Raw genomic sequence first — 11,514 nt, 5'->3', positions numbered from 1 at the left:
TGCGTCCGGCGGGGCTGCTCCTGCAGCCCGGCCGATATTACAAGGTTTGAAGCATGCACCTCCTCCCGAACCTCCCCCGTGCTATTCACACGACCCCTCTTCATGCTGGCCTCCTCTTCTCCCTCCTGCAAACCCCTCTTCTGTCCAAGCACAGGGCCTCCCACACCACCACCCTCCCCTTCCGCTCTTCCCTCCCGGTTCACCTTCTTGTATTTCTTTGGTTTGTACCCATCCTTCTTATTCTCTCTTCCAACAATGGGGCCAATCTCATCTGCTAGCTTCCCTTTCTTCTTCTCATCTAGCGGCTTAGCACACTCCTCGACCCCCCACTCTTCCCAATATCTACCTCCATAGCTGCCTTTTTCATCTCTTCAGTCAGTAACCCCTTGTCACCCCCTCTCCAACCTTCAAATCACTCGCTGCCCCCCCCAGCGCTATCAATCCGTTCGACAAATGTCAATCTCTTCCGATTCATTGAAGTGCCACCTGCTTTTTGTGTCTTGCTAGGGCTCACAACCTCCTCTCCATCCTCCGATCTCCCTCCACTCGACCTGGACTCCGTTTTCCTCCAAGAGATGATGTTGCTGCGAGATTTACCACCTGTCTTGCCAAAGCCATACGTCCTAGTCCCTCCCGAGCCACTACCACTGCCGCTCGCCATCTTCCTTCCCAGCCACCCATCCTCTCCACCTCTCCTCCTGCTCATATCTGCCTTCAACCACCTCCCATACTAAGCTTTTTCCCCTTTCTTCAGTTTAATCTGGCAGCTCTTATCAACATGACCAAGCATGCCAAAGATATAGCAGAAGTCAGGTAAATATTCAAACTCAAATCGGCAGAATGGACGCTCCTTCTCCTTGCTAGTGTCCTTCTCCTCCACAATCTCATCATCACTCTCTACCTCCTCATCCAGGAAGATGCCTCTCATAATAGGTTTGTTTATGGGCATACGGGCCTTAATCCTCAAGAACCGCCCCATCGCCGATCCATCCACCCCCGTGTCCATCTCCACAAATCTTCCAACCAGATTACCAATATCTTCTGCCGTATCTTCCTCCATCTTCCCCAGCGGTAGTCCAAAAACCCTAATCCAGATCGGGATATCCTCAAACACATACTGATCAATCCGTTTACTGGGCACAAAATCCACCATTACCACCAGATCGTTGCCGAACATCCAAGGCCCATCCTCCAACGCCTTTCACTTCCCGCTCTCCTACTTGAACGTGAAGAGGAAGACATTCTCCCCAAGCTCCTTGCACTCTACTCCCTTCAAGGGGCACCAGCAGCGTCCGAGTGCCATGCAGATCGCATCGGGATGCGCCGGCCTATCGGAAAGAACCTTCCCCACCGCTTGGATCTCTCCGGTTGGCTCCTTCGCTCTCGACTTCCACCGAATCTTCACCCCCTTCCTCTGACATCTTCATCCTCTCCATCAGCCCTGACATCTTCTCCATGCTGCCGCCCAAACCTAGCGAGAACAAGCCCTAACCCTAGTCGGTGTTTTATGATCGCGAGCCCTAGGCAACTCGCGAAAGGCTTATGGTGGGGAACGGGAATGGATCGCGGGGAAGCACGCCGCTGTGGCGCTCAGGCGAATGATCAGGCGGCGAGATCTGGCAAGGCGAGGGCAAAACCACGAGCAGGAATCAGGGGCGCGAGAATCGCCTCCGTGATCGCCGAACACAAACCGTCACCCTACGTGGGACGGACGGCCTCTATCCAAATGAGCATCAAGACCTAGCAGACACACAAGGGCCCTGTCTCTAATTGCACCGTAGAAAATGTTTCCACTAAAATGGCTTGACTGCCTAAAAAAACTTAGTGAGACACCGCTCATGCTGATTGAACTGTGAAACACAACACGCTCCACTCACACACAGTGGCGTAGTTGGAGGGTGGACTGTGCGCCCAGATATTTAAGCTACAGTGAACCCTGCTAATGTTGCCATATCACCTCAATTACTGTTGGTAAACTCACGTTAGATTGAAACCGGTTCGAATTCAAAAATTCAAAATCAGGCTAACGATAAAGGTTTTCAAATGTTAAAACTAAAATGTTCAGGAGGTGCCAAATAATGCATAGGTAATTATGGTGAAGAAACCATACTTTTATATAATGTTTTAATACTCTAAAGTGATTTAAACGGTAACAAAGACAATTAAGTAAATGCCTCTTTTCAATTAATAAAACTCTAAACTAATTTATTTCGGGGTAAAACTTTATGTCAGTGGGCGGTTTTGAAACATTATTTTAGGAGTTGTTATCATATTTTACTAGACTAAAAATAATGTGTATCTAAAATAAAATAGAAAATAAAAATAATAAAATAGTAAATAAAAACAAAATAAAAATAAAAGAAAGTAAAAGAACCCTCCCTGGGCCATTTGGCCCACGTGGCCACTAGCAGGCCGGCCCAACCGCCCCCCCCCCCCCCCCCACTCTCCATAATCCCTCCCCCACTACACTCGAACCCTAACCGCACCCCCACCCCCCACTTGCTCGCCTCTCCCCCCTCTCTCCTCTCGATCCCCTCTGGATCGGGGAGGGGCACGATCCCGTCGCCGCCCGTCGCCGGAACCTCCCCGCCGGCCTGCCTCCTCCTCATTGCCGGCCTGCTTCCCCTCCGGCGCCGTCGTCCCAGCCGCCCTCCTCGCGCCCCGTTGCCCCGACCCCTTCTCCGCGCGGTGAGGCCCGACCTCTCCCTCCTCTCTGTCTTCCTCAGTGCGCTACTGTGTGCACGCGCGCCCGCGCTCGGCTGCGCACGCCCACGCCCGGCGCCGCGCCCCTGTGGCTGCTGCTTCTGCAGCCCCGCCGCGCCTGCGCTCGCGCTCGCCGCCTGCCCGCGCGCACTCGGCCCCGCCGTGAGCACCGCACCTCCCTCCTTCTTCCCCTCTGCCCTCCGCCCTCGCGCGTCGCTAGGCTCGCCGCAGCCCCGCTTCGCTCCCCGCGCGTGCGCGCTCACCGCGTTTGCCGCGCACCTCAGACGAGTCGCCCGCGCCCCTGTTTCGCATTGCCCGCACCGCCGCTGCCCCGTTCGCTGCTCGCTGCGGCTTGCTGCCGCTGCCACCGGGGCCCTTCCCCGCAGCCATCGCAACTGCCGATCTCACTTCGGAATTACCGTGTGAAACTAATCGGAGTTACCAATATGAGGTAACTGCTTAGGTCATCACATATCAGAGCCACCGAGTGGATTCATCCGATCTCACCAATTTTTTTTAATATTTTGCATTAGTTGGCGCCTCCGAGATTTTCTTTCGGTGCCACCGAGTTGTGCATAAAGGTGAGTAACGACTAGATCTTCGGTGATGGCTATATATACCCACCCACAACCACCTACTCTCAGAGAGAGCAACAGGGATGAAACTACACTTCCCATATCCATTTTCTGAGCGAGAACCACCTACACTTGTGTTGAGATCAAAATAATCCACTCCAACCATTTGATCCTTGATTTCTTAGAGCATCTCCACTAGGCCCCCAACAGCCCCCCAGGACCACTTTTTTTGCGCCGGTTGTAAAAATCGCCCCAGCCATGCACCCAAGACCTCCTTTTTCGCCGGATTTGAGGAAAGTTTCGGCCAGCGCTCCCATGAGAAACCCAACGCGCTGGGGGCGAGCTGGGGCACCGGCGCTACCTTTCACATGCAAACCCCTCTCTCTCCTCTCTTTCCACCTACCCCACCCCGTCACCCACCTTCCACCGCTGCATCCTACTCCTCCTCTGCCCCGGCCTCCCCCGCACGCCATGGCGGCCAACAACCACCTCCGCCGCCTCGCCTTCGCGTCCGCTCCCGCTCTCTCCCGCCTCTCCAAGCCCCCTGCATCTCCAAGCCTCCGCCCCGTGTTCTCTAGCTCCGCCTCCTCTGTGTCGGTCTCCCGTCGAGGTGGCGGCGGCGCAGGGCCTCCCGTCGTCCATGGACGGGCTCCGCCTCCTTTGCCCTGGCCTCCCGTCGAGGTGGCGGCGGCCAGGGCCTCCTGTCGTCCATGGACGGGCTCCGCCTCGTCGTGGCCATGTGCAAGAAGGAGTCGCACGAGGGCGCTGTGAAGACCATGCCGTCCCGTGTGCAGCAGGGCGAGGCGGACTTCGAGGAGACTGGGGCACGTCTACTGTAGCGGCGGGGGTGCCGGCAAGCCACCCGCGAAGTTCGAGCCTCGCCCATTCCTGCTGTCCGTGGTCGATGTGGACGCGTCGGAGCTGGACCTTGGCTAGAGCATGGTGGACTTGAGCGCCCTCGTGAAGGAGTCCACGGAGAAGAGCCAGCGGGGGGAGCGCGTCCGGCAATGGCAGATGGCATTCCTGCTCACCGGCAAGGCCAAGGGCGGGGAGCTCGTCGTCACGCTCGCTTTCCAGATCATGGAGGACGGCGGCGTCGGGCTCTACAGCCAGCCGGCCACCAAGACTGCTGTCCTGGTGCGGTGTCCGGTGACAAGAATCTGAAGGAGCCCCTCCTTGTCCCTCGCCTTGGCCGCCAGCTTGAGCTCCCACAGCGCAGCGGAGAGCCTGGACCTCTTGCTCCTCTTCTTCTTCATGGCGTCGCTCCTGCACAAGGACGGTGGCCTGGACCTCCTCCTCTGCCATGGGGCCTCCTTGACATCGTCACCGGCCTGGCCGCTTCCTCGCTGCGCGCCACGCGTCCTCCTCGTCGAGGTGCAGAGATGCTTGGGGGTGGAGACGGCTGGAAAAATCTCCCCCAAGCCCAAAATTTGCGCCGGTGCAGCCCCAGCCGGACGAAAAAACGTCCCTGGGGGAGCACAACGGCTGGAGATGCTCTTACCCCCTCAAGTTACTTTCCACTCCAATCCTTCTGCCACCACCATGCCAAATCTGTGAGAGAGTTATTGAGTGTTGAGGAGACTATTTTTTGAAGCACAAAAGTAAGGAGTTCATCATCAACAACAATATATGATACCTTTTAGAGAGTGATGTCTCCTAGATTGGCTATGTGTGAACCTCCAGATCATGTGGAGTTAAATCAGAGAGTTTGTAAGGGCAAGAAGATCGCCTACTTCGTGAAAATCTATCTCGAGTGAGGCTAGTCCTTCGTGGGCGTACGTCATGATGAAATAGACAAGATTGCTTCTTCGTGGATCCTTCGTGGGTGGAGCCCTCCATGGACTCACGCAGGCATTACCCTCAGTTGTTTGAAGTCTCCATCAACATAGATGTACGATAACACCACCTATCAAAACCACACCAAAAATTACCATGGCTTCATTTGACCTTTCTATCTCTACCATCTTTACATTCTTGTACTTGCATGTTGTTCCTCGTCTGCTCCCTAGACTCTAGATATGCATGTGTACATTGTATTGGTTGTTATTTAACTTGTGCTAAAATCTACCTAAGTTCCAAGAAAATAAAAATTTGCACCATTGCCTTGCTAAGTGTCTATTCACCCCCTCAATTGTAGGAAGGTACTTTCGCCTAGAGGGGTGTGTATTTATTTTGGTTTAAAAAGATTGTTATTTTAGATAGTGGGGTGTGCCCTCGAATTTTGCTTGGGAGCCTGAAACACAAATGTTTCAATTGCGGTCACGCGCCTTGAAACGTCGCAGTCCACGCCCCTAGTGCAGAAAGTAAACGCTGTCGTCGCAGGAGAGATAGAGAGAGAGAGACCATCGCCGTCGTCGCCGCTCCCCATTCACCGGAGCAGTCTGGAAGCTCATCGCAGAGGACGAGTGCATGAGCATCGCCGCCCCCACCCTACCAGAATGGTGGCACCGGCTTGCCTGGGTTACAAGAAGGGGGAATGAACCAGCCAGGTAGAAGAGCAGGGTCGAAGACAGCGTTGGGCTGACACTAAAACATGCAGTCAAGGAGGCGTTCGGTTGCCATCTACAGCATTTACATCACAAGCCGGCATGGAAACTATCACGTCCCCAAAAACGATCAATCGTCACGGCAAAGCCGTTCCATTCAATTCCTGCTTAATCGGGCATGGTCCGGGTGGTGATCGTTAGGTTAGGCGCGGCGATGAGGAGGATAGGCGCGCGGTCAGTCGCTCGGCTCCGCGTGCTACAGCCTGTACCCGTGGTAAGCAGCAGAGTGGCAGTGGCGGACGCTGCTGGACGATGACTGGTAGTCGCGGTACAGAGACGGGGCGTACTCCGGGCTCGCCGGAGCAGCGCCGCGCGGGGCAAACGGCGGCCTGACCGGGCCAGCGTCTAGGTTGCCGTAGCTGCTGCTCCTGGGTGGTAGAACTTTTCCGTCGCCCAGTAGGACCTCCTGCGTGCAAAAATGGCGACAGGTCAAAAAACAGACATTCAACCGTGCGGTTCATGATTGCATTGCACCGATAAATCAACCGCGCAAGATGGTATAATGAATCCTGTGTTTTGCAACGGCCATTTCATTTGATTTGATCAATTAAGAGGCGTCGATGGCTGGTCTCCATGTAGACGCCCAGCGGAATCGACGCTGTGACAACCGGAGGAGTAGCAAGGGTTGTGTTGTGTAGTGTGCTTTACATTTTACATAGGTGATAAATCATGTCCTGGGTAGCTACCTCCAGCAAGCTGGAACCTAGACTAGTTACGAAATGGCCCGAATCACCAATAGTTAAATAAAGGAAAATTACTACTCATAAAGAAGGAGCAACTCACACAAGTGGCTTATCAAGTTTTATCCCGCTCTGGAGTCTTGGGAGTGAAAGCGACCATGCGCCATTTCCTTCTAATATCCTGTTGGTCTGATATCTACGACAAATTTATCTTCTAAAGGTTGGCTGGCATCTCCAACCTTGTGTAAACTACACTGAACTTGTTGCAAGAAAAACAATCTGGTATACTCTAGCACATTTAGTTCTTGGGTCAGACCTAGTGTAACTGGTAGGTGGCAACTATCTGTGTATGCGTAGTAAGCTGGGCGCAAAAAAAAATTTCAGATGGCATCCTAATCTAATTCAGAAAATGGATAGTAAAGTAGGACCCCTCAGGACATTGATAATTAACCTGTATGAGTTGATGCGCGGTCTGAACTTGTGAAGAAGTGCCTTCGATCGAAACTAGAACCTCATCCAGATAATTTCCAGTTTCCTCGAGGACAACCACTGCTCCACTGACAGAACGTATATGAGCAATGGTCTGTCCCCTGACACCAATTATCTCTTCAGCTTGCAGCAAAGGGATCTGCATCGTTTGCATAATCTGAAAGCCAAAACATTCTGTAAGAAACTAAGAACAACAACCGCAGCAAGTCTGATGTAAGATGACTACACCAAGTCAGGTCTCGAGGGTCAAAACTCAAAAGGGAAAATGAACAGAAGAAATCTGCCTATACCAGGTGAAACCTGAGCACATTTTTACAAGCTAATAACTGGCATGATATACGTTTGCAGCTAAGGGACAATGGTTATAGCATTAGACCTTTGATATTAAGGAGACAGTTGGGCGTCTGATATCTGGTGAATATGGGTCACAAACAGATGGGTCATGTCCGTATGACAAATATCTGCTGCCATTCAGGTTAAGAGGACTTCGACTGTCGGATAACAAAAGGTCCTGGTTCACTGGAAGAGCATAACCATTGGTGACCTGATTTTCTTTACAACTATCCTGCACCTCGGTTACTGCTTGGTTCTGCTGATAAGCAACAGAAATATAAATTCCATGAGAACGTTACAAGCTGCTCTCATCCTTATAATAAAACATGCAGCAACAACTGTAACAAGGATTACCTTTCTTTCAAATAGATGAAGGACGCTATGATCAACTAGGAACTTCCGGAGAAGTCCAAGTACTGATTTTAGGGCATTGAGGACCTTGAGGGAAGCACCACGTATCTCCACAATTCTTTCAACCACCATCTGATTACTCAAAAAGTCGTCTAGAAAAGTAGATCCAGTATCATGTGTTACATCCAGTGATCTAGATTGAATTCACAACAACCAAAACGAGATCGAAATTGAAAAGCCGGCAAAACGGTATAAGCTTCAATAAGGTGATAAGTATGTTGTAGGGCTTCTAAAAATGTAACCTGCCAGGCAGACTCTTTACAGTGTGCAAAAGAATCTCCATGGTATTAGTAGCAACAAATACCAGATCAAAATCAAGTTGCTTCTCTGCCGTAATAAATATTTCAGTGCTTTATGTATCAGGGAAGGGAAAATCCAAGCTAGTTCGATTATACCACTGATATATAGGGATGCAATGCAATCTGGAAGCTTATGTGACTTCTGGTCTCAGCATTTTATAAAAGTGGGGGAGTTTAAATTTTCAAGTGATAGGGTCACAACAAACCATCTGGTTAACTGATTGGTGCAAATCCCTTAAGCAACCACCATTTTCTACAAGGATCACAATAATTTGATTGAAAAATTGGTGCCAACCAACAAAACCAAAAGTATTCTCATGCTAAAAAGTTAGATAACACAAGAACAAGAATCCTATCAATTGCACTCCTCCTTCAGTGATGAAACAGAGTACGTTCTACTATTCTAGTGAACAGGGCCGGTGCTACTAATTTCTGGGAGAAGGCAGGTGCTACTTTTCAGCGAAGGTTGGTGCTGCAACACAAAGTTGGGAAAACAGTCCAATAGTTTTTCTGGATTTTTCTCAGCAAAAAGAACTTGACATCAAGTACCGGTGGAGTACTCTTGTACAAGAAATGATGGATCATAGAAGTTAGGGACACCATGTTTGCTTTAGAATGCCCAGGTATACTCCCTTGTTTCCACATTCAAGTTATACATCCAAGCCCGAAACCAATGTTAATAATTTATAGGTAACAAAAATGACTGAGCGATTCTACAAATCAAACTGGAAATGCATCACATAATACTTGAGTTGAAAATGTATATACCTTTTCAAGTTACACATCCAAGAGCGAAACCAATATCATTAATTCATAGGTAATAAAAATGACCAGTAATTCTATGGATCAAAGTGGAAATGCATCGCATAATAGTTAACATGAAAATGTATAACCGTGTACCTTGATCTATAATCCTCATGGTAGCACCAGTAGTTTCTTGCATTAACTTGATCATGGTTCCTTGCTTGCCAATTAAGTGCACCGCTTGTGCTTTAGGAACCAGTAATCTAGCACAACAAATTTCTGGTGCAGAAGGAGATAATGTGACATCAGGATTGATCCCTTCTATATCATTTACATGTTTGAAGATCCTAACTGCAGCATCCATAGCAGGTGCCAGTTCTGCTTGTGTTTCTTCTGTTGCGGATATCAAGACCTAAAGAGGAGGTATAAAATTTAACACAATGAATAAGAAAGTACAAACAAATGATCTAAGTTTAACCTTTTTTGTTCTTTTTTTATGTAATGTACTCACAATAAGTACCACCTCAACATGCCATGCTAGAATCCTCCCGTTTTAAAAAGCTTATGCTTACGAGACAGAGTAATTTTCACCTGGTCAAGCCATTTCAACTTCCCTAACACATGGCCAGAGTAATGCCTTTGTTCCTATGATTGCAAAAACTGCTAAACTAAAACAACAACCCAACAGATAACATGGCCAAGACTTACCAAAGTAGAGATATCTTGTAGAATAATTAAATTAAACAATAAGTCACTTACCTACTAAATGCTAACAAAAAAAGCTCATTGAACAATTGGAACTATAAAGCTAACATTGATGTCATTGTTTCGTCCATTTCATAACCAAATTAGGTTCCAGGACAAGGTTTTTAAAAAGGGTTCCAGAACTATTATATATGATGGACCAACCTGGTTTCTATGGTCTTACAGTTGTCTACTCATTTTCTCTAATGATGATTAGACCACATCCGTGTGAGTTCGAACTTGAAAGAGCATGGGGATTATATAATTATTTGACCTTGTGACAACACATCAGTGTCCTTATGCAAGAAACAGCACAATTACATCTAGGATAGCGTTGCAAGATGACAGTAACAATGTGCCGATGGCCACAGTGCACAATTCTCAAGAGAACATGGAAATGAGTAACCCAAACCAGGGCAATGCTGGCACACAATTTCTGATCTACATGTCGAGAGCTGCTTGTGGAAGACCCACACTAACGCTACAGTGCAATTTACAATGAGCATGCACAAATCCCAAAGTCATTTCTAGCTTAGCTAGCTTATATTGCTAATCCATGGTTGTGACCACATGAGACCATAGAAATTCATGCACCACGCGCCCAACCGCATACTAAGCATGGCACAAGCGACTCAATTTCCAATTCCCGATGTCCTAACCACCACCATTGAGACATAAATCCTAACATGAATCAACCAGAATTCCGGGGGAGGAGCCTTAAAATCTGGCTGGTGACGCCGACCGTGGTCTCGAGGACGCGGACATGGGTCTCCTCGCAGAGGCGCTTGATGATCTCAAGTCCCAAGAGAACTTGGAAATGAGCAACCCAAACCAGGGCAATGCTGGCACACAATTGCTGATGTACATGTCGAGTGTTGCTTGCGGCAGACCCATATTTGTGCCACGGTCCAATTTAGAGCATCTCCAACAGCTCACAAAAAAACTCCCACAATAAGCACTTATTGGGGCTCCCCAATAACACTTTTCCGGTTATTGGGGATGGTAGCTCCAATAGAGAGGGTCGACTCCCCCTCCATTTAGGGGAAGATGGGCTGTTTCTTGTGATCTCCAAAAAATACTGGGGAAAGAGGAGCTATTGGAGCTGGTATTTTGGCCCAAATCCCCCAATACCAGAAAAATATTGGGGAAAGGGGAGCAGTTGGAAATGCTCTTACAGTGAGCATGCACAAATCCCAAAGCAATTTCTAATTTAGCTCCTTATATATTGCTAATGCATCAACCTGATTGTGACCGCATGAGACCGTAGACAGTCATGCTCAATTTCCCGTGCCCTAACCACCACCATCAAACCAGCATCAACCAAAATTACAGGGAAGGAGCCTTACAATCCGGCTGGAGACGCCGTCCGTGGCGTCGAGGACGCGGACGCGGGCGCGGGTCTCATCGCAGAGACGCTTGACGATCTCGCCCCGGCGGCCGATGAGGCCGCCCACCTTGTCCCCGGCCACGACCAGCCGGAACACGCTCGCGCCGGGAAACCCGGGCCAAGGCGCCGCCTTTTTCCCCTCCTCCGCCACCTCGGACGCCGAATTCGTCGGCGCAGGCGGCGGCGGCGGCGGCTGCTCCGGCTGCGTGTCGGGGGAAGGGCTCCGCGGCTTGGGCGCCGGGTGCTCGTCCGGCTCCGAGTCGGAGGAAACCCACGGCTCCACCTCCTCGGGGTCCTCCTCCTCCTCCTCCTCGGCTACGTAGGCCATAGCGTCGCGGGCGAACTCCGCGAGCGGCGGTGCCGCGGCCGCCATGGACGAGGGTTTTGGGGAAGGACAGTGGTCAGTGGGACACGACTGTGGAGTGTGGACTGAACGAGTGGTTTCTAGCAAAATGCGCAGTGCAAATTTCACAAGCTGAGCTCACATCTCTACTTCTCTATTTCTATTATATTATTAAACAAGCAAACATATTCATCGCTAAGTGCACACAGCCTAACGTACTTATAATAACATGGATCAATTACAACCTCATGATCGTATCA

The 11,514-nt window shown here is 49.9% G+C and overlaps 1 protein-coding gene and 1 pseudogene across 2 annotated transcripts; one reads left to right on the top strand and one right to left on the bottom strand.

Moving 5' to 3' along the window:
- The first annotated feature begins 3,749 nt into the window (after positions 1-3,749).
- Positions 3,750-4,442, top strand: LOC125516534 (protein PLASTID MOVEMENT IMPAIRED 1-like; annotated as a pseudogene).
- Positions 4,443-5,755: 1,313 nt separating this feature from the next.
- On the bottom strand, positions 5,756-11,383 carry LOC125514509 (RNA-binding KH domain-containing protein PEPPER-like). 2 transcript variants are annotated; one of them, XM_087526551.1, is made up of 6 exons: positions 10,871-11,383; positions 8,937-9,192; positions 7,681-7,829; positions 7,370-7,585; positions 6,956-7,150; positions 5,756-6,230 (listed from the first exon to the last, which is right to left on the bottom strand). In XM_087526551.1, exons 1-6 carry the CDS (start codon positions 11,282-11,284, stop codon positions 6,021-6,023), a joined length of 1,440 nt encoding a protein of 479 aa, XP_087382677.1. In that variant the 5' UTR covers positions 11,285-11,383; the 3' UTR covers positions 5,756-6,020. The 2 variants fall into 2 exon arrangements, with proteins under 2 accessions (XP_087382677.1, XP_087382678.1); XM_087526552.1 differs by having other exon boundaries at positions 7,370-7,582; positions 10,871-11,381.
- Between the last annotated feature and the right edge of the window lie 131 nt (positions 11,384-11,514).

The sequence above is a fragment of the Triticum urartu genome, chromosome 6A (assembly GCF_056163025.1).
Source record: "Triticum urartu cultivar PI428250 chromosome 6A, HENAU_Tu73, whole genome shotgun sequence".
NCBI classification, from domain to species: Eukaryota; Viridiplantae; Streptophyta; class Magnoliopsida; order Poales; family Poaceae; genus Triticum; species Triticum urartu.
Note: the sequence above shows the minus strand (reverse complement) of the source record. Positions and strands in the feature narration are given on the sequence as shown.